Below are 22,938 nucleotides of genomic sequence, written 5' to 3' on the forward strand. Positions count from 1 at the left end.
TGCCAGCATTTCTTGGCCCAAGGCCCTCTTTTTGAGCTTCAAAGTCAGTAGTGATGGGTTGTGTTCTCCTCATGTTGCATCATTCTAGTGCCTTGCTTTTTGTCATCATATTTCCTTCTCTGATTCTGACTCTTCCTCCTTTTTCAACTTTGAAGATCCTCGTGATTAAATTGGTATCTTTGGATAGTCATATTTTTAGACCAGTTGATTAGTCACCTCAATTCTATATGCAGTCTTAATTCCCCCTTGTGGTACAACCTAAACAAATATTTCAATAATTAAGTTGTAGACATCTTTGTATGACCATTATTTTATTTTGCCACAATCTGTTCTCAAGTGCCCTAAGATTCACTTCTCACATTTGGAATGTGTTCACCTGTCCCCATATCCCCCAGAGTCTCTAAACATTACAATATTAACTCAGTCTAAAATCTTAACTAAACATCATCAAGCTCAAAGGTCCCCAAATTTCTAAACCACATGTGGATAATCCTTTGCATCTTGGGGTACAAGTCTCCATGCGTGGATGTATCTTCACTCTCCCCCTCCCTTTATTTATTGCAAGACTTCAGTTAAAACTGGTGGAGGAAAAAAGGAGTCATATCTAACAAGTACTTTCAATCTAGCTAGGCAAATTCTATTAAATTATAAAGACTGGGGATAACATTCTAGGGCTTGCAACTCTACCTTCTGATTTTGAAGCATTGATCTCTTGGTCTTATATAGTTCACTCTTGAAATTATCTTTGTTCCTGAAGAGTGTATATATTTGCATCGGAATAGTTTTTATTAACCTGTTTGCTGACTGTAGAGTTTTGAAGATCCAACGAGCTTTTCTCCATCCCTTTTGATCCAAGTTGGAAGCTTTTGTGCTTGCAGCATTCTCAAGAACCCTGTGGGCCTTCCATGTATGTCATGAATGTTCATTCCTTCAACAAGAAGCCATTGACATCTTACCTAGATAATCCCATTTCTATTCTTGGCTTCAGCTGAGATGACTGTAAGTCACTTGCTTAATCTTTCCAAAGATCATTTTGTGTGACTGAATAGTTTGAGCTTTTAATATTACTGAGATAATACTATAAGGTTCTTCAACTTCACTCTCTATGATTTTTTTAGAGCACATTTTCCTGACAGTGAATCCCCATAAATTTTTATACCTTTTTCAGTCTGGATGGGGTGAGAATTTCCAAATCAAGTCCTGGTTCCCTTTTAGCCCAATAGTTTATCTCGTTCCTGTTGCATTTCACATCAACATCCTGAGAAGACCAGACGCCACTCCAGACACATTGCCTGGAGATCTCCTCAAGCTAAAGATCAAGTTTCATTATCTACAAGTTGTGCTTTTTACCACTCTGTAATAAGGATCTTTCTCATTTTTCAGTAACATGCTTATTTTCTTCTGAGCCTTCATTAGCAATGCTTTTCCATATTTCCACTAACAGTCTGTATACGAGGCAAGCTCTCTTGCCACTAGGCCATATCCACAGCCCCTAACAGTCTGTATATAATATTATTCTCTAAGACAATTTGTATTGTCTCATGTTTTTCCAATTGCTTCTGAGTCCTCACCAGTGAACTTTTTGATATCTGTATTTCTTTTTTAAATGGGTTTATATTAATTATGCCGAATACGGCATTTTCGTTTCATTATGGCATTCTCATGCTTGATACAATGTCATATTCACCCCTCCCCTTAATTATTCCCTCTTACCTCGCACCTCCTTTTCTCGTACTCTTGCACTTCCCAACTAGTGCCTCCTCTGTTACTGTGACTTCGTTGTCCCCCCCCCCCCACCCACTACTATAGATGAGAAAGATTATGTTGTACTTATCTTCATGGGACTGGATTATTTCACTGAACATGATGATCTCCACTTCCATTCATTTTCCAGTAAATTATAATTTTATTCTTAATGATTGAGTACAAGTTCATTGCATATATAAGTAATGTTTTTTCCTTCCTTCTCTCCCACCACTCCCTTTCTGTAGTGCTGGAGTTTTGAACTCAGTCTCACACTTGTTAGGCAGTTAAGCTGCCAGCCATTTATAAAGCTTTAGTTATTTTTGAGATAAAGGATCTTTCAGTTTTGTACAGGACAGGCTAGACCACAGTACTTCTATTTATACCTCCTGTGTAGCTGAGATGTAGATGTAGGCCATCATACCCAGCTTTTTTGTTTAGATAGGTCCTGCTTACTTTTTACCTGGCTATACTCAAGTTACAGTCCTCTTGATGTCTGCTTCCCACGTAGCTGGGGTTATAAGCATAAGCCTTTAAACCAGCCACATTTTTATAACATTTGTGCATTGATTAACACACAGGCTAACTCCATAATTTGCCTATTTTTGCATCCATATTTCTATTAATGGTTAATTTATTGAAATTAGGCTTTTTTGCGCTTTCTGGGAATTATTCCAGCCTCTGCCAGCTTTCCATTCAAAGACAGTCTCATCATTTTAGGTGTTTGTTAAAGTAACAATTTACAAGGAAAAAATTATTTGACACTTTGCTATTTGTTTCATAGCTTCTCCTTCATTTCCTACATTACTATCCTCTTTTTTCGCCTAATACTGGGCCTTGAACTCAGAGCCTCGTGCTCATTCTGCTTGCTTGCTTGGCTAGTGCTCTGCCACTTGAGCCAGTCTTCAAAGCTGCTTTTTTGTTGGTTGTTTTGGAGATGAAGTCTCACAGACTTTTCTGTTTGGGCTGGCATCAGACTATATAATACTCTGGATCTCAGCCTTTTGTGTACCTATGATTGCAGGCTTGAGCCATTTGTATGAAGATACATTGCCGTCTTCTTTTGTGTTTAGTTGCTATTTTTTATAGCAAAGTGCTTAAATTTTTTCCTAATTTATTTTTCTATATTTTTCGTACTAGCTGTTTTTTTGTGGTCATCCTATAGGGATTGTGTCTAGCATCTGTCTTTTCTCTCTTCACCCTCTGTACCTCCATGATGCTTGTGTTATGCCATTAATGGTGTCCCAAAGGTGCCTGTGCCTCCATTTACTGTTCTTCAATTTTTTTCCCGTTCTTAATCTCAATAATTCATTTCTTCAGGCTTATTTATTGGTTCGTCTGCTCAAAGCTGCCTTTGATAGTGAACTATTCGTTTTGGCTTTGTAGACTTCATACGATTTTCTTAATTTCTTTCACTGTTGCATTTGGCTCTCTGAACATTCTTTTTAAAAAAAATTTATTGTCAAGGTGATGTACAGAGGGGTTACAGTTACATAATAAGGTAGTGAGTACATTTCTTGCTTTGAACATTCTTAAGATAGTTTTAAAAGTCTTTGGTAGGTTCATCTTCAGGGACAGTTTCTGTTGATTTATTTTTCCTTTGAGTGAGCCATACTTTCCTGTTTTGGTTGTTTTTTGTTTTCATTTTTACATTGTGATTGTTGTTGTTGAAAGCTAGACAATTGAAGCTAATAGCTTGGCAACACTAGAAAACATTCCCTTGTTTTCCCATGGTTTGCTGGGGTTTATGTTGCCATAAACTGTCTTTGTGTCAGTAATCAGACTGAAGTGCAAACTTTAGGTCTTCACACTTCTTTCAGAATTCACAGTGGCTTCTAATTTTCCACATATATGTGATTGCTTTTGAATATCTTAGTTTTTAACATCTCGCTCCCCCCCAAAAAAAGAAAAGAAAAAAAATAAGCAAGGTATCATCTCTATGAATCTTTTGGGGATTACTTCAGCTGGAAACCTACAAGCTTGTAATAATGGAGGAGGCAATAAATTGGCTGCTTGCCTTTTATATACTATGATCAGAAATAGCAATGGGTGATGAGCACAGGTCCCATGTTTGGAGGATAGCATCAAGTGACAGTGAACAAAATTAACCACAGTTTGCCATCTCAGAGTTCTACAATGCTTATTATGTCAGGCAGATTCTGCTAAGGAAATTGTTGTCTAGGCAAGGAGACAGATTCTGTGTGCTTCCTATTCTGTCATCTTCTTGGCCTATTCTTTCTAAATTAGATTGTAAAGAGGAAATAAGGCATCATACTATGTTGTGACTTTAGTAAATGATATTAATAGAATAGTAGGAGAATTGGGACACTGGAGAAGAGTTGATAGCAGAGGTTATATGTGATGATTTTAATCTAGTATAAATAGTGAGAATACAATATAAGTAGAGGTGAGGAAGTTATTGTTTTTGTTGGTACTAGAGTTGGTTTTCTTTGCCAGTCCTGGGTCTTGAACTCAGGGCCTGAGCACTGTCCCTGGCTTCTTTTTGCTCAAGGCTAGCATTCTGTCATTGGAGGCACAGCGCCACGTCTGGCCTTTTCTATATATGTGGTGCTGAGAAATCGAACCCAGGGCTTCATATATGCTAGGCAAGCACCCTACCACTAGGCCGTATTCCCAGTCCTGTTGGTATTAGAGTTTGAACTCATGGACTTCATGCTTGTGAAGCAAGTGCTCTATCATTTGAGCCCATGTTCAGCCCATTTTTCCTTTAGTTTATTTCTCAGATAAGGTTTCACGTTTTTGCCTAGGCTGGCCTTGGAACACAATTTTCCTACCTAATTTTTTTTACAGTAGCTGGAATTACAAGCACATACTACAGTGTCTAGTTTATTGGTTAATATAGGGTCTCACTTTTTGTCCAGGCTGGCTTTGATCCACAGGCCTCTTGATCTCTGCCTCCTAAGTAGGCAAGAGCTTACCTTGTTTTACAGGCATTTGTCATCACATCCTACCTGGAATAGGTCTGCAAAGACTTGAAAGAACAATCCAGAGTGCAAAGATATTTTTAAAAAATTTAATTTGGAATGCTCCAGGTGTATATAGCTCTACATTAAGTTGTAATCCTATGATACAGTATTAAATAGGAATTGTTAATTAGATAAAGCTAGGATTCATATAAAGCCTTCAGTAGTAGCTGTGTAGTAAAATATTTGCAGGAACTTCCCCTCACACCTCCACATTACTATTGTTACTGCTGTAGTCAGCATTTGGCTATAGAGGAACTGCATTGATATATAAAGCTAATACTTGATTGATGTATAATATGGTATAGTATTTAATCCTCTGACTTTCAACTTGATCCTGAATTTGTCACCTGTTTTCATCTGACAAATCAATTGCTATCATTTCCTAGCTATGCAGTTTGGTGCTCTGCCATAGACTCAGTGTGATAGCTTATCCTGTCCATGATTCTACAAGCCCCAGAAAATTGTAGAACCCTGAATTCAAAGCTAGTTCTAGGAACAATTTTAATTTTTCAACAAAAATTATTATGATATGCAGTCTTTTAGGGCACTATACACTTATCTTAGTTTCTTAAGAAGTAGATGTTGAAAACTAATATTCTAAATGTTTAGCCTCTGTTAAATGGGAGCTTCTCAGAGATTTTTATTTTCTTTCAGATCAACAATAAGTGCCCTTGCACAGAAGCTGAATGCTTATTGGAAGGAAAAGGCATCTGAAGGGAATTTTGAGTTCTTCCCTATAGCCAGAATAGTACCGTGAGTAATGAAATGCATGAAACTGATACGTTGAATTTAAGTTCCTTTGTGCAACTATTTAAAAATAATACAAAAACAATAAAATACATGAAAGCGTTAGGAATGTTGTCCTTACATAAAGTGAAAGGAACATGGATAAAATGGTTTTTCACATCAGGGGGTTTAATTAGTTAAAAAATAAGAAAGCACGGGTACTAATTGCATCACATTCTAAACTTCGTGATTCTGCTTTCATATTTGTGTGTTTGAATCATTAATATGAAAATTTAAGTACTGTTTAGTTGAGACCTAGAGTCTAGATTTGGTTCTAGTTATTTGAGTGTATTTGGTAAGTTCTTTCACCTATTTCAGTTTATTGAATTAGGCAGCTTATTTATTAGCACAGTGCCTGGCATAGAGCAACTGTCAAATATCTTAATAAACTTTCCTTCTCAGGTGGTAGAATGCCAGCCAATGAGAGGAAAAAGCGTCAGCAAGTTTGAGTCCTGGTCTTGGACACAAAGGAAAAGCTTTCCTTTTCTTTATTACTACTGAATATTGTTGGCCCTGAACTAAACACAAAAATAGATAAATGGTCTAGTGGGTTAGGAAGGGAGATAGCGCAAAGGGTAGACTGAGTAACAGTGCACGCGTGCACACACACACACACACACACACACACACACACAGAGCTAGCTATACCACCATCAAGATAAAATTACAGTATGAGAGATTACAATGTCTTCACTTGTTGTGGGGGAGGCATCTATATAACAAATTTATAAGGTAAACTTTTGTTTCAAATGCAAAATGATGGCTGTATATGTATTTCTACCTTATTCTATAGATCTCAGCTCATGTCTATCCTCTATGGGTTTTCAAAAATTGAAATGAAGGCAGGATACTTTGCTTGCCTTTCAAGTTAGTAATGATTAATGCAGTCACACATGTTCATATACTGCTAGACTGTATATGCTAGAGGTAACAATTTTGCTTTCAGTAATTATTCTTGAGTACTTATGCCAAGTAGTTTTTAATTCTTTACATATGATAATTTGTTGAATAATCACTCTAACCCTGAGATACACAAATAATACTATTTGTCTATAGGCAGATGAAATGTGGTCTACCTAAGGTTCCAATATAGGCATTCTGACCCCTAAACCTCCATTCCTCTGGTGGGGTACAGGGAGGAGAATATAGTACAGTTCCTTTAACACCTTTTTTTTTTTTTACTGCAAGCATTACTTTAAAACCTCTTTTGTCTTCCTGTATTGAAGGCCATATTATGGTCTGCGTAGAATCTAAAGTGGAGAGTTGTGCTTTTCCTTGAGAGAATAATATTAGCATCTTTCTGGAAGACAAGCTTCTATGCATGAGCATGAAGACCAAAACTATGACCTTTCCTCTCTGCTCTTTTACTACTGAAGCTGTTACTTGCAACCTCTGGCTCTGAAGAAAACAATGGCTGTGTGGGAGTATATAGACAGCAGAGGTCAGGCCTGAGCATAGATCTGAAAGGCTGCAAGTCTAAGAGGAAGCTCTAGGTCTGAAGTCATGTATGAAGTGCTTTTTTGCTAAAGCAATTTTTAAAAGAGGACATTGTATTTGAGTGGTAAAATTTTGAATGCCTTCGATTTTCTTTATATCTTTGTGTTTTTTCCAGTTTTCCATAAATGAGATTATATAAAAGCAGCGTAAATGCAATAGACACAAAATCTAGTGCTGAAATGGGCCCAAGGTATCCCTCTCTCAGCCTTTCCCGTCTTTTTTTCTAGCTTTTGCTCTCCTCTGTCTAACCTACCTTTCACAACCTAGCTATTGACCTTTACCAAATATGGGCCACCCATTCACAGAGAAGCAAATTCACTTGAAGGTGTAGATGACAGGCTTATACTCCTGGGGATAAATGGGAATGAGTGTACATTTTAAGAGTCAGACTCTGGAAGATTTTGTAATGTAACATTATATTGTTGATAGGGATTTGGCATTTCTAGTTAAGAGCCATTACTTTTAGTTAGGAAATTTAAACAAATGTTTATATACTTCTAAAGAATAACTGAGTAAAATTTTGACTTTACCAAGTTAATATAAAGTTAAAACCATGGTATTATTTGCTTAGGACAAAAGTTTTCAAGGTATGTATTATTGTCCTCCATAAATAATGGTTGCCTGCCAATATTATACTTGGTATTTTTTTCTTCTTCATATCTGGTATAGTTCCATCATTTTGGCCCCTTCACAGCTGATGCTTTACCATTTGATTCTTGCCTCTAATATGGCATTTTGCTAGCTAATTGGAGATAGAATCTCTTTCCCTCCCTCCTCTCTTTCCTCCCCTATCTCCTCTCTCTCTCTTCTTTTTGTCCTTTCTTTTCTCTCCCTCCCTTCCTCCTCCCTTCTCTCTCTGGTTTTTCTGCCCATGCTGGCTTTGAACCCAAATCCTCAGATCTTAGTCTCGTGAGTAGCTATGGTTGTGAGCCACCAGTGTCCAGCTCGCTCTATCATTTTATCTATGAAATTCAAAATACAAGCATTTTAGACATAAACTATGATGTTTTCACACATTTTCTATTTGAAACTAGTTTGTTTGGTTTTTCACTCGTGGATGTATATTTATTTCTTGTGTTCCACAAAGCACAGAGCTAGGATGGACACCATCATCCTTCTATTTTCCCTCATTCAGGAAGATTCCTGACCAGACGTGGGTACAATGTGATGAATGTCTTAAATGGAGGAAGCTTCCTGGCAAGGTTGATCCCTCTACATTACCCATACGATGGTTTTGTTACTATAATCCTCATCCAAACTACAGGTAAAGTTGTAGGTTTCAGTAACTTTTCATTTGTCCATATATATGAAAATACTCTCAAATCTACAGTTTTCCGCCAGGCATTTCTATATATACTCAGGTTCTTCAAGGGATTTCAAGTTTCAGAATAAGATCTTTACATTGCAGGTTGTGTTGATCACTTTTTATGTGCCTCCTATATGGAATCAATGTTCATAGTGCCTATTATCCATTCAGTACTATCTATCTACATGTTTGTCTTTCATATGCCATGTGTTCCTTGTACCATCCAACCTCTAAATTGTCTGGACGCTGATTTTAACAATATTTTTTTCTGAATTGGCAGTCATAAATGCTCAATTTTTGTAGGATAAATGCTGATAGAAGAAAGGTTCATCTGCCAGGCACTGATGGGCCACACCTGTAATCATAGCTACTTGGATACTGAAATCTGGATGATGACAATTCAGAGACAGCCTGAACAGAAAAAAGTCTGTGAGAAAGAAACGAAAAGAAACAACCAACCCTTTTGGGACTGGAGGCATGGCTCAGTTGGTAGAGCACTAGCCAGTGAGTGAAAGTGTCAGGTACTGAGTTGGAGTTCCAGTCTTGGACCTTAAAAAAGAGAAAAGTTGGTGAGACTCCATTTCCAAACTAAGTAGCAAAAAGCTGGGCTGGAGGAATGACTTAAGTGATAGAGCATCGGCTGAGCATGCCAGTCAAGCAAACATGAGGCCCTGAGTTCAAACCTAGTACCATAAAAATAAAAAGGTACTACAACAGAATATGCTATTTAGGTAAAATGTTTAAGATGAAAAATATTAAATATTAAATAAGTAAGTGAAGTCTAGGTCTATAACGTGTAGGCATTTCCTCTAGTCTTCAGATGTTCCTAGGTACCTTGCCATGCAAAGTGAATAGCAACTGTATGAATGGAGTAGGAGACTTGGTGCTTGTTTCATTTTTCAATTCTTTGTTTCCACTTACTTGGTCTAAGAGATTACCTTCCAGGCATTAGTTCTAATCTTTACTCTCTTATAAAATGGGCTTAGTTTCTGATTGTTACTAATTTTTGTTTATTTTATAGGTTCACTTTTTAACCATTGAATATAATACCAATACTTTGAGTTTTTACTCCTAAAATTCTCACTTTTCTTCCTTATGCTCTTAGGTACAGCAAAACTTTGTCCTGTGAGTGGGACATGAACTATGAACTCTGTGGTGCTAAGGATGAGACTGCCCTATCGTAGTTGTAAGAAAAGTAAAGGATAAACTGAAAAACACATTTTGCTTTTAAGAAATCAATTTGTTCTCTGTATTGCAGGAGATGCTCTGTTCCAGAAGAACAAGAACTCATTGATGAAGACCTGTACCTGAGCAAAGCAAACCAACAGTTGAGTATATGTGACCCCGTGGGCTTCATCATAGAGTAGATGAATCTGACCTTTTCAGAAGAAGCTTTCTCAATAGTTTCCTTCTTCAGCTCTGTGCTCTGCCAATTCTTTATTCCTGTTTATTTCTAATCATCTCCTGATATCCTGAATGTTTCCAGTTGTTTCCTCCTTCTCCCCGCCCCATATAGAATTTGAAAATTCTAGCATAAGTCAGGAAGAAAATCTTAGTTACTCAGCAAGGCTCACATTATTTCTAATTTGGAATGAACATTATCCTAAATCTATCACCGAAATTCCATTTTAAACAGATGTTTTATGAATGAACTAAACAGAACTTTTTTGAGGGGACAGATTTTTTTTTTTTACTATGCAGCTCATTGTGACCTATCCTCCTCATTATCCTCCTGCTGCCACTTCTGGAATCTAAATAGCACTTTTATCTTCTAGAGCTCAAACTATTGAGAAGAAGAAGAAACCTGTGGAAAATGTACACCAACAGGTGAGAGAAAGGTTTTCTCCTTTTCTGTTCTTACATAAAAATTGCCCCAACAGAGGGCAAAGGTTGAAGGAGGCAGCAGTCTTGAAAGCTGCATAGAAATCTTGATAAAGATTTCTTTTCATGGTGTTTTGAATCCTTGGGTTTTGTGTTAATCTGTTGTTACTGATGGTCAGATCACCTAAAACAGAGGAGTCACATGATTTGGTTCCCAGATTTGGATTTAGGACTGACTCTGGGCAGTGTGAATGTCACATTCAAGTGTCACAGAATAGTCCAGGCTGTGTTCCATCCTCACACAGGCTGCTCCTCTCGAGTGTCTGGTTTTCCTGTCTTCTTTCTTTCAGGATTCAGAGATGAATTTTTCCTCTTTTTCTCCTGGGAAGAAGGGTTCTTTGTGTCCTCACCTCTATCCCTGCTTTCATGCTGGCTGGCTTTGTAAAGACTCTGCTGTTTTGAATTTTCAGGAGCACTGTCTCTCGGACATGGTTGCCCAGCTCCGGACGCTGAAGGGTGCAGTAAGGTTGGCCGTCCTTTCAGAGACACTCCTTTCCTGACAGCCACCATAGCACCCATATATCTTCCCTACCCAACCTTGCCTTTCTGCATGCTTTCCCTACTTCCCAAAGTTCTGCTAGTTGCATGTTATATTTACTTTCCATCCTCTCCTTGAGGGTAGGTCAGACTGATGAGGAGAGAAGCAGTTTGATACTAATGCTTCTGATGGCCTGCTCAAACCCAAGCATATGAGCATCATGTTTCATATACTAATGTTTTGGCTTAATACTTGATGGGAGAGATTGGGAGCTTCCCTACTGCCCTGTCCTCATTCAGTTTACCTCCGCCATATTTTCCTTTACCTGAATCATTCATACTCTTTATAAGCTGGCTCTTCCACAAGGTCCCAGCTGCATGTCTCTGTGAGTGTACTATGAAAACATACTCCGGCATGCATTTCTCCCAAACCAGCACAGACACTTGCTGCAACGCTTTTTCTCTTCACCCCTACTTTCATCACAGACCTCAGAAGAATGAAAACCCAGCCTTCAACTGGGTCACCACAGGGAAACAGCGATTGGGGGCCTGGGTTTACGTTGTGAGTGGGATAGTTCTAGGAGCCAGTACGTGAGTTGAGGGAGCTCTGTGAGTGTCTAGCTGGTAAGGTTAATGACTGAACGTGCCTGAGTTCAGTGTTCTAGTGTACATTGCTGTGTACTGTTTGTTTCTGTAGGGAACAGTTTGTTTTTATTTGGCCAAGCATTCTTTCCCAGCATCAGAAGGATTGACTCGTCCTTAAAACTTTGTGTTTGATTTTGGGATTTTTATGAATTCTTTCTTTAATTGCTAGGTATTCAGTAACCCACCAAAGATTCCTCCTGTTCAAGATATGGCTGGATTTAATGCCAAAACATTTGGATTTGAGAGAATGGATAGCCCTCGCCTGCTTTTACCTGCTGAAGATCAAAGCAGATTATCTTCTCTTCAACTTAAACCTCTGGAACCAAGCGTTTTTCATTTTCCCAGGTGACTAATAAGCATTTATCTATTGTCGGTAGGAAGCTGCAAGTGTCTTATTTTCCTGTAGAGTAATTTTTGATCTGTTTTATGTTTGTTTGTCCTGAACCATCATGGCATTCACAAAGACAGGCATAGTTTTGTGTTGCTACAACAGTGTGTTGCATGAATTGATTCTTTGCTGAGGTTATTTTAAGTATTAGGTATTTAGGTTATGTTGGGAATTGTACAAGTGAAGTAACCGACATGGTAACTCTTAACAAAAACTACAGTGCTATATAAATAAGGTAATATAGATAAACACTGTTCCCATCCTTGAGTCTTTAGAGGATTCATAAGACCTAGCACACGTTGGTCATGTATAAAAATAACTAATAGAAATTTGTGTATTACGTGTTATCATTCATTGTTGTATATTAGTAAAGATTTAGTCTTGGGCTTTATATTTGTTCATCTTCAAGCACCTCACTGATGTTATTTTGTTGGTCCTCATAAGAGCAAAGCATAAGTATTCATTTTCTTAAATACCAGGAGTGTCTCAAATTCTGAAAGATAGAACTGTACTCACACTGCCATGAGAATGGATTCAGTACTGCATTTCATGACTCCTTGCTTTCTCCTCTGCTGTTCTTCTCACCCTGGCAGTTGCTCTGTAATAGTAGAAACTTTTATACTTGTTAATAGTATGACCTTTATATACTGAACTTTTTAGTGCTCCCTTTCCGTTTGAATGTCTTCTTGAACGTATATTAGACGATGCTGTAGGGTAAATGAATTCTGGTAAATGTTAGGTAAGTGTTACTGGTTCTTTACCTGTTGGTTTCTTAATATCTTTCTAGACTCTTATATAGGTACACAGTTGTACAGGTTTGAAAGTCCTCTGCTCAGTGAGTCTTCCACAATTAAGCCAGGTAAATAATGGAGAAACCTCAAGACCCTCTGAAATTGAGTGCATAGTCTTAAGAGGAAGTAAGCTTTTAGGAATAAAGCTAATGAAACTCTTGGGTTTGACACTGCTAGAGTTTGAACCCAGGGTCTGTGACTGGTAGGCTGGATTTCTACAACTTACATACCTCCAGCTTGGCTTTTTCTGGTTATTTTGAAAATGGGTTCTCTCAGATTTTGCTGCTGGGAGGCTAGCCTACAACTGTGTTCCTCCAGATGTCAGCACCCTGAGTAGCTAGTATTGCAGGTATGAGCCTCTGGTGCCTGGAGAAATGAATTAAACATTTATAGAGTTAAATGGCAATCTTACTGAAAGCATCTAGAATGTAGTAAGTATTCATAAGTAATGGTTGAGTCATATTGAAGGAGAAATTTATGATTGAAATTTGTATAAAGGGTGTAAATTATACATAAATTATAAGTATGTTATAAATTATATAATAAATAATACATTGTATTTTTTGAGTGTAGTACTATAGTACATCCATTGGGTGGCATACTTCGTCAGGTTTATTGGAGTGTTTGTATGAGTCTAGGAATATTATATCCAGAGTGAGATTTAGACCTAGGTAGAGGATAGGTCAAGCACTTTGACCATTTTCATGTAAGTTTAATTTCTTGTCCCCTTTCTCTGGTGTTGGGGATTGAGTACACATCCTTGTACACACTAGGCAAACAACCACTGTGCTATATTCCCAGGCTGTAATTTTATTTTATTGAAAATAAGATTCTTTCAAGAGAAAAAGATACATGATACCTGATACTGCTTATACTATATTAGGAAAGGTCACTAAGTGATAATAATTGTATCATTTTAACTGGGTATCAGTGGCTCACACTTGTAATCCCAGCTACTTAGTAGGCTGATCTGTTGGATCACATTTTAAAGCCATCCTGAGGAGAAAAGCTGAGGAGACTCCAACTTCAAAATAACCAGCAAAATGGTGGCTTAAATGGTAGATTGTCAGGAAAGTGAGCAAGCTCATGGCCCTGAGTTCAAATCTCTGTGTGTGTGTGTGTGTGTGTGTGTGTGTGTGTGTGTGTGTGTGTATGACTGGAATAACAGGCTTAGTCATGAATTATAAAATGTTCCTTTGTTATCAAATCTAAAACTAATGAGTCCTTGAGTCAAGTACTTCAACTCATTAATTAGATAAAGTAACTCTTAACTATGTCCAAGAGCATTTTAAGAAGTTGAGGTGAGCTAAGTTAGCAGGTTCTCAAAAGGCTCATGGAGATAAGTTTATGAGTTCACAAGTTTAAACAGAGGAGGAGCAGACCTGTAATCAAGAATAGATTGAGGATAGACACCCAAGAGTGGGGCTGCTGGGTCATAGGGGAGTTCTGTGTTTAGCCTACTGAGGAATCTCCATACTGCTTGCCAGAGTGGCTGAACCAGTTTACATTCCCACCAACAATGAAGTAGGGTTCTCTTTTGGCCACATCCCCTCCAACAATTGTTATGGTTGGTTTTCTTGATATATGACATTCTTACTGGGGTGAGATGGAATCTCAATGTTGTTTTGATTTGCATTTCTTTTATGACAAGTGATGTAGAGCACTTTTTCATATGTCTCTTGGCCATTCTCATTTCCTCATCAGAGAAGTCTCTTTGTAAGTCTTTAGCCCACTTGATGAGGGGGCTATTGGTTCTTGGCAGTTTTGTTTTGGAGGAAGGTAATTTTTTTAGTTCTGCATATATTTTAGATATGAGGTCTTTGTCCGTTGAATGGCCGGTAAAGATCTTCTCCCAGTCTGTGGGCTTTCTGTTTATCTTGCGAGCTATGTCCTTTGCCGTGCAGAAGCTCTGCAGTTTGATGCAGTCCCATTTGTCCAACCTTTCTTTGATTTCTAGCCTTTTTGGGTCTTTGTTAAGGAAGTTCCGTCCTGCGCCAAGGAGCCCAAGTGTTTCTCCTACTCCTTCCTTAGTGTTTTCAGGGTGTCTGTTTTGATTTTGAGGTATTTAATCCATTTGGAATTGATTTTGGTGCAGGGTGATATATAAGGATCTAGTTTTAGTTTGTTGCATGTGTTGAACCAGTTTTGCCAGCACCATTTGTTAAAGAGGCTATCTTTCTTGTCTTAGCTTAAAGCCACCAGCACAACAATGTTCATCGCAGCACAATTTGTCATAGCTAGAATCTGGAACCAACCCAGATGCCCCTCAGTAGACGAATGGATCAGGAAAATGTGGTACATATACACAATGGAATTTTATGCCTCCATCAGAAAGAATGACATTGCCCCATTTGTAGGAAATGGAAGGACTTGGAAAAAATTATACTAAGTGAAGTGAGCCAGACCCAAAGAAACACGGACTCTACGGTCTCCCTCATAGGAAATAACTAGCACAGGTTTAGGCTAGTCACAGCAGAGGATCACAAGAGCCGAATAGCTATACCCTTATGAACACAAAAGATGATGCTAAGTGAAATGAGCTCCATGTTATGGAAACGATTGTTATATCACGTTGTAACTACTTTCAACGTCCCATGTGTATCTGTAGCTTCTATTATTGATGATGTTCTTGTATCACCTGCCTGTGGTTGTACCTACACTATCTCTGTAATCTTATCTGAGTATATTGGAAACCATGTATACTGGTATTAGAAATAGGAAATTGAAAGGGAATACCAAAATCTAGAGACACAGGGTAAAAAAGACAAACAACTACAAAAGCAATACTTGTAAAACTGTTTGGTGTAAGTGAACTAAACACCTCATGGGGGGAAAGGGAAAGGGGGGGTATGAGGGACCAGGTAACAGACAGCACAAGTAATGTATCTAATGCCTAACGAATGAATCTGTAACCTCTCTACATCCGTTTGATAATAAAAATTTGAAAAAAAAGAATAGATTCAGGAGGGTGAATAAGGTGAAGGACTTCATATGCACTTGTGATAATAGGATAATGATCCTTTAAAATTTTTAAACAAGAGGGAAAAGAAAGAGTAGAGGAGTAACTTTGATCAAAGAGTATATTATATACATATATGGAAATATCACAAGCCTCTTTTGTACTACTAATGTTCACTAATAAAAAAGAGAAAAGAGGAAAAAAAGCCAGGAGCTAGTAAATTATACCTGTACTCTTAGCTACTCAGGAGGATGAGATTTTAGAAGATCGAGGTTTGAAGCCAGCCTGAGCAGAAAAGTCTGAGACTCTTATCTCCAATTAACCACCAAAAATCCAGAAATATAGCTATGACTAAAGTAGTAGAGTACCAGCTTTGAGGTGACAAAGTCAATGAAGAACATGATGCTATGAGTTCATTCCCCAATGCCAGCAGGGGTAAGGGGAGGGGGAAACTTAGTAATAAAAAAAATGATACCAGTGTAAAGTTAGACACATACTTCATTGAAACATCCTGGAAATATACCCTTTTGTGGTCACTAGATTTTTAGAAAAGGTGCCAAGCTAGTTCAAAGGGGGGAAGATAAGGATGGAACAGGCAGTATCTTTCTGTCCCCCACCCCTGTCCTGGGGCTTGAACTCAGGGCCTGAGCATGATCCCTTGCTTCTTTTTGCTCAAAGCTAACACTCTACCACTTGAACCACAGCGCCACTTCTGGTTTTTTATTATATATGTGGTGCTGAGGAATCAAACTCAGAGCTTCATGTATGTGAGGCAAACATTCTTTTTTTTCTTTTGCCAGTCCTGGGGCTTGGACTCAGGGCTTGAGCACTGTTCCTGGCTTCTTTTTTGCTCAAGGCTAGCACTCTGCCACTTGAGCCACAGTGCCACTTCTGCCTGTTTTCTGTATATGTGGTGCTGGGGAATTGAACCCAGGGCTTCATGTATACAAAGCAAGCACTCTTGCCACTAGGCCATATCCCCAGCCCATGTGAGGCAAACATTCTATCACTAGGCCATATCCCAGACTGACAGGTAGTATATTAATGCAAGCAAATGAAATTGGATTCCTACCTCAAACTGGCTCACAGATCTAAATGTAGGAGCTAAAACTATAAAACTCTTAGAAGAAAGTATGGCAGTAAATATGACCTTAAATTTAGGCTATAGTTTCTAGATAAGACACCAAAAGCCCAAGGAACAATGAGTTTATTTGTTTTGTTTTTGTTGCCAGTCCTGGGGCTTGGACTCAGGGCCTGAGCACTGTCCCTGGCTTCTTTTTGCTCAAGGCTAGCACTCTGCCACTTGAGCCACAGCGCCACTTCTGGCCATTTTCTATATATGTGGTGCTGGGGAATTGAACCCAGGACCTCACGTATACGGGGCAAGCACTCTTGCCACTAGGCCATATCCCCAGCCCCCCAAGGAACAATGAAAAATAGTTAAACTTGCCTACATTTTGATTTTACAAAAAAGAAAAACCTTTCAGCTGAAAAGGATATTACTAGGAAAGTGACAGGAGTTTGGGTGCCAGTGGCTCAAACCTGTAATCCTAGGTATTTTCAAAGTAAAGATTGGAAGAAAATAATGGCTTCAGGTAAGCCTGGGCAAAAAGTTCCTGAGACCTCATCTTAGTGCAAAAGAAGCTGCGCATGGTAGTGTGTGCTTGTCATCTGAGCTACAGATGGAAGCATAAGGAGGAAATGCTCTGTGGGCACAAATAAACCGCAAAGGGGCTGGAGGCTAATAGGATGCCTGGCTAGCAAGCATGAAATCCTGATTTTAAATCCCAGAATTGAAGGGGGAAAAATAGTGATAGGAAAGTCAGGCGGGGTTAGACTGCAAATTTGAGGCCAGCCTGGACTATGGCAAGATTCTGTGTTGAAAAGAAAAATGAAAGAACAGAGACTGTGAGACCTACATAGGGAATATTATACATGATAAAGGAGAATAATCTAGAATATATAAAAAGCTACTACAATTTGCCAATAAAAAGAAAAACAGCTCAATTAAAAATGAGCAAAAGAGATAGGCCAGATGACTGAAAAACATGCTCAGCATCACTAGCCATCATGACAATCATAACCACAATTACTTTGCATTTCACACCCTCTAGGATGGCTATAATAAAAAAATGATACCAAGTTTTGGCAAGGATGTGGCAAAATTGATTGCCTCTTATATTTGATGGTAAAAATGCAAAAGGTTGTCACTGCTTTAGATGAGGCTGTAATTTCAACAAAATGTTAAAAATAGAGTTAACATATGACCTAGTCATTCCACTTTGAAGTATATACCCAAGAAAACTAAAAATATGTAAGTATACAAAAATTATATAAAATCATTCTTAGCAGCATTTGTTATAGTAATCAAAAAGTAGAAGCAATCTAAATGTCTATTGATTGGTTAAATGATTAAATACAAAATATGGAATATTTTATGGATATATATTGTATAGGTATACAATGGAATATTGTTCAACCATATAAAGAAATTTTTATAGTCACTATAATGAAATATTTGAGACTGGGTAATTCTATTAGGAATACATTTACTTAGTTTAGTTCTGGAGCCTTAACATCACAGCACCATGATATGCTTGCAAAGTCCTGAGGTGGTACAAGGAATCACATGCGAAGTGACTGGCAGGGAAATCTTCCTCACTGGACTCATTACAAAGTTATAGAAAATGAAAGCAGGGTCTTTTTTTTTTTTTTTTTTTGCCAGTCCTGGGCCTTGAGCTCAGGGCCTGAGCGCTGTCCCTGGCTTCTCTTTGCTCAAGGCTAGCACTCTACCACTTGAGCCACAGCACAGCGCCCCTTCTGGCTGTTTTCTATATATGTGGTACTGGGGAATCAAACCCAGGGCTTCATGTATACAAGGCAAGCGCGCTTGCCACTAGGCCATATTCCCAGCCCCTGAAAGCAGGGTCTTGAACAAAAAAGAAATAAAGGTTTATTAGAGGACTATGTAAGCTATTGTCTAAGAAAGAAGTACAATCCTCGGGGGGCAGAGAGGAATAACTTTTATAGAAAAGCCCAGAAAAGGACTAGTAGGCATGGTTCAGCATCTGCCTAGTGAGAACAGTGCCCTGAGTTCAAAACCCCAGTACCACCAGAGGGCAAAAAGAGGCCTGAGAGCACAGACTTCTGTGTGTACATTCTAGGGTATGACTTTAGGCTGAGAGGGTAGCCTTGATCCCTTGGTGTTCTGGTATTATTCTTCAGAGCTGTATTCCTTACTGTCCAAATGGTCTTCCATTCCTGTAGTCAGCAAGGTCAGGAGAGAAGTGGGGTGGCCTTACCTGGAAATGTTAAAGCATTCTTTCTTTCTTTTTCTTTTTTCTTTCTTTTCTTTTTTTGCCAGTCCTGGGCCTTGGACTCAGGGCCTGAGCACTGTCCCTGGCTTCCTTTTGCTCAAGGCTAGCACTCTGCCACTTGAGCCACAGCGCCACTTCCAGCTTTTTCTATATATGTGGTGCTGGGGAATCGAACCCAGGGCTTCATGTATAGGAGGCAAGCACTCTTGCCACTAGGCCACATTCCCAGCTGTTAAAGCATTCTTGAATTCCATTACATGGGGTGTAGGAGGTAATGGAGGGTGGAGGAATATGTAGTTTTCAGTATATAACTCTCATTTGACCCACTTTTTTTTGCCAGTCCTGGGGTTTGAACTCATGGCTTGAGCACTGTCCCTGGCTTCTTTTACTCAAGGCTAGCACTCTGCCAGCTTGAGCCACAGCGCCACTTCTGGCCATTTTCTATATATGTGGTGCTGAGGAATAGAACCTAGGGCTTCATGTATAGGAGCCAAGCACTCTTGCCACTAGGCCACATTCCCAGCCCCCTTGACCCACTTCTATTAAGATTGTCTTAATATTTTTCAAGTTAGGATTACAGAAGAAGAAAATAGGCAGGCACACCTGTAATTACAGCCACACCTGTAATCCTAGCTAATAGGAGGTTGAGATCTGAAGAACACAGCTTTGGGGACATACTCAAACCATACCAATACCATAGCAACAAGGAATTGCTAATACATGCTCCCTAATAGGTAAACTTTGAAAATAAGTATGCTAAGTGAAAACCATTTCCAAAAGAACAGCAAAAATGCCTTGCTTGTTAATCCCAGCTATTCCAACACATCATGGGAGAATCACCTGAGCCCATTAACCTGGCCAATATTAATTTTGAGACACCCACTTCAAATATAACCTAGAAAGTCTACATGTTTTATGAAATAAATAGAATTAGTTTATACATAGAATTGGTTTCTGTATTCTAGCTAGAAAAACTGTCTTAATGGTTGCCTAGAGATGGTGTGGTATAGAGGGTGACTGCTAATTGGGTAGGGGTTTATCTTGGGATGATGTATAAGCTTAGATTGTGGTAATGGTTAACTTTTTTTTGCCAGTCCTGGGCCTTGGACTCAGGGCCTGAGCACTGTCCCTGGCTTCTCTTTGCTCAAGGCTAGCACTCTGCCACTTGAGCCACAGTGCCACTCTGGCCGTTTTCTATATATGTGGTGCTGGGGAATCGAACCTAGGGCTTTCATATATATGAGGCAAGCACTCTTGCCACTAGGCCATATTCCCAGCCCCGGTTTACTCTTCAGTATACTAAAGCTGGTGAGTTTCATATTTAAATGGGATAATTCACAACATTTACTTTTCATTAATGATATTTATAAATAGATTGTCTGGAAAGAGTACACATGCACTGTAATGGAGACATGGTTTTTGTTCCTTACTTTTTTTAAACTGTACTTTGTCTTTCCAGTTTTGGTACTGGGGATTGAACCCAAGATGTTGCACTTGCTAGACATGTGCTTTGCCTTGGTCCTTACTTTATCCTATCATAGTGTCTTTTTCTTTCTTTCTTTTTGCCAGTCTTGGGCCTTGAACTCAGGGCCTAGCCACTGTTGCTGAGCTTGCTCAAGGTGAGCACTCTACCATCCGAGCCACAGTGCTACGTACGGCCTTTTCTGTTTATGTGGTACTGAGGAATTGAACCCAGGGCTTCATACATGCTAGGCAAGCACTCTGCCACTATGCCACATCCCTGGCCCCTATCATAAGAGGGAACATGAGTAGATCCATGAACAGTCTGTACTCATTTTGGATATAGTATTCTCTTTGCTGGTTAGTGAAATACTAAACTGGTTACATATTTGATATATAAACCTCTCAGAGAGCACTTTGATGATGTAAAAACATGGGACATGTCTTTTGGTTAAAAAAATAGTTAAAAAGAAAATAACTCAGAAATACCTATAAAGTTACTATGGTGAAGTACAAGTAATATGGCCCCCCAAAAAGAGAAGAAAAAGGGAAACTTTGTAGTTGGAGCCAACTTCCTAGGATATAAAACCCATAATGAGATGATCGCAGTTCAAAGCCAGCCAAGGTAGGAAAGTCCATGAGACTCTTATCTCCAATTAACTTTTCCAAAAAAGTGGAAAGTGGAGCTGTGGCTCAAGTGGTAGAGTGTTAGCCTTGAACACAAAAGCTCCAGGACAGTACCCAGCCCTTAAGTTCAAGCCCCAGGACCATCATAAATACACACAAACACCAAAAACTCCTAATTAATTAATCTTTACTAAGTCAGTGAATACAGGTATGAGAATATATTCCTAGAGTGAAGGACCAGACTTTCTAGAGATAAATAGATTCAATGCGTAAAATCTACTTATTTATCTCTCATGTACATAACTCTTTTTGATTGCTACTAGTGACAGTTTTGTTGCCTTATTTGCATCTAGCAGTTAATTAAGCTCCTCAAGGAGCATATACTTTTATATTTTAGTAAAATAACCTAGAATTCACATACATAAACACATACACACAGGACTGGGAAAGTGCCTTAGTGGTAGAGCACTTGCCTAGCACATATAAGGTCCTGAGTTCTATCCCCAGTACCACAAGAAGAAAACAACATATACACAACTGGTGGGCAAGATACATGTTCTAAAATGTTCTAACAAGTGATACAGGAGTTCAGAAGTAGCATTTTCTGACTGTGTTCATGCTGTGTTAAGAGAAATTCATTCTTTCAAGAGGAGCAGCCCAGAAAGACATGGGGAGTTCAGTTTGGCTAGTGTTTGTGATGTGAGTAATGGGAGATAAAGTTAGGACCAGATTGCCTCTCAACTATGCTGCTTACTAACTAGCCTTCTTTCTGATCATCTTTCCAAAACAATTAAGATGATAATACCTAATGCCATTTACTTTTACTTATTGGGAGAAGTAATAAAAATAAGCACTAATATATCTGAGCTTTCACGTCATGGTGAACAATAAATAAAGGTTTTGAATAAGGAATAGTATAATATCCAGTTTTACTGTAGGAAGATTAATTATGCAGCAGATGATCTAGAGGGGAGAGCAGAGATCAGAGGGAAGCTGTCACAATAGCTTGAATTACAGTGTTGATTGATAGTGTAAATCACTGTATAAAACTAGAAAAAATAGTTTGGTGGTGGTAACATGACTAAGAAACACAAAAGAAACAGGGCTGAAGGTACAAACAAAAAGTCACTTTTTACACATACTAAGTTTGAGATCACAGTGGGACCTCCAGGCAGAAATGTGTGATAGGCACTTGCAAATTTAGTACTAGATGTCAGGGTTTGTGAGAATGTTTTTGCTCAGAGATGATAGCCAAAAAGTTGTATGGGATTGCCAAAAAGAAGAAATTTAGTCCAGAAAATAAGACATTTAAGGACAGAACCCTTGAGAGTTGGGAAAATGAAGATAAGGCAAATCATATTACTATAATTGCCTTTCATAAAACTTTGTTGATACTATATTATATGCACACACACAATTTCCTTCATTCCTGCCAACTGTTTAATTCTTTTCCTCAGTAGCATAGCTAAATGAGCCATCTGTAGAGCCAGCTCCTTTCACGTGTTTGGAGATTGATACATTTGTGGGGTGTGTGTGTGTGTGTGTGTGTGTGTGTGTGTGTGTGTGTGTGTGTGTGTGTGTGTGTGTGTGTGTGTGCGCACACATATGCGCACACTGGTCCTAGGGCTTAGACTCAGGGCCTGGCACTATCCCTGAGATTTTTTTGCTCAAAGCTAGCACTCTACCATTTGGAGCCACAGCTCCTTTTCCAGATTTGTGATGGTTAAGTTGGAGAGAGTTTCCTGGACTTTCCTGCCCCGGCTGACTTCTAAACATTATTCTCAGATCTCAGCCTCCTTAGTAGCTAGGATTACAGGCATGAACCACTGGTGTCCAGCCATTTGTTCTTATGTTGTCCCTAAATCCCCTCACTGTTCCTCTAAGGCTGACAAAAAAATCTGGTGAGGTAGCAGGCCAGTTTTATTTCTGAAGAATATGAACAGCTGAGATGTGAGTGGTCTTACAGGTGTTTTCAGAAATTACCAGGAGATATGATTGATTCTTTCTCATTGAAAGTGTGAAAGTTAGTATTGATCTTGAGATGTTTGGGTTGGTTTATCCAGAGAGATGACA

The 22,938-nt window shown here is 38.8% G+C and overlaps 1 protein-coding gene across 1 annotated transcript in view; it reads left to right on the forward strand.

Moving 5' to 3' along the window:
• Positions 1-22,938, forward strand: part of Morc4 (MORC family CW-type zinc finger 4) — a 52,993-nt gene that overhangs the window by 25,356 nt on the left and 4,699 nt on the right. Inside the window, exons 10-14 of the mRNA XM_048337003.1 lie at positions 5,385-5,483; positions 8,149-8,277; positions 9,578-9,646; positions 10,095-10,146; positions 11,492-11,667. Of these exons, the coding sequence (XP_048192960.1) occupies positions 5,385-5,483; positions 8,149-8,277; positions 9,578-9,646; positions 10,095-10,146; positions 11,492-11,667 (525 nt within the window). The remainder of the gene's footprint in view (positions 1-5,384; positions 5,484-8,148; positions 8,278-9,577; positions 9,647-10,094; positions 10,147-11,491; positions 11,668-22,938) is intronic.

The sequence above is a fragment of the Perognathus longimembris genome, chromosome 28 (genome assembly GCF_023159225.1).
Source record: "Perognathus longimembris pacificus isolate PPM17 chromosome 28, ASM2315922v1, whole genome shotgun sequence".
Lineage (NCBI taxonomy): Eukaryota > Metazoa > Chordata > Mammalia > Rodentia > Heteromyidae > Perognathus > Perognathus longimembris.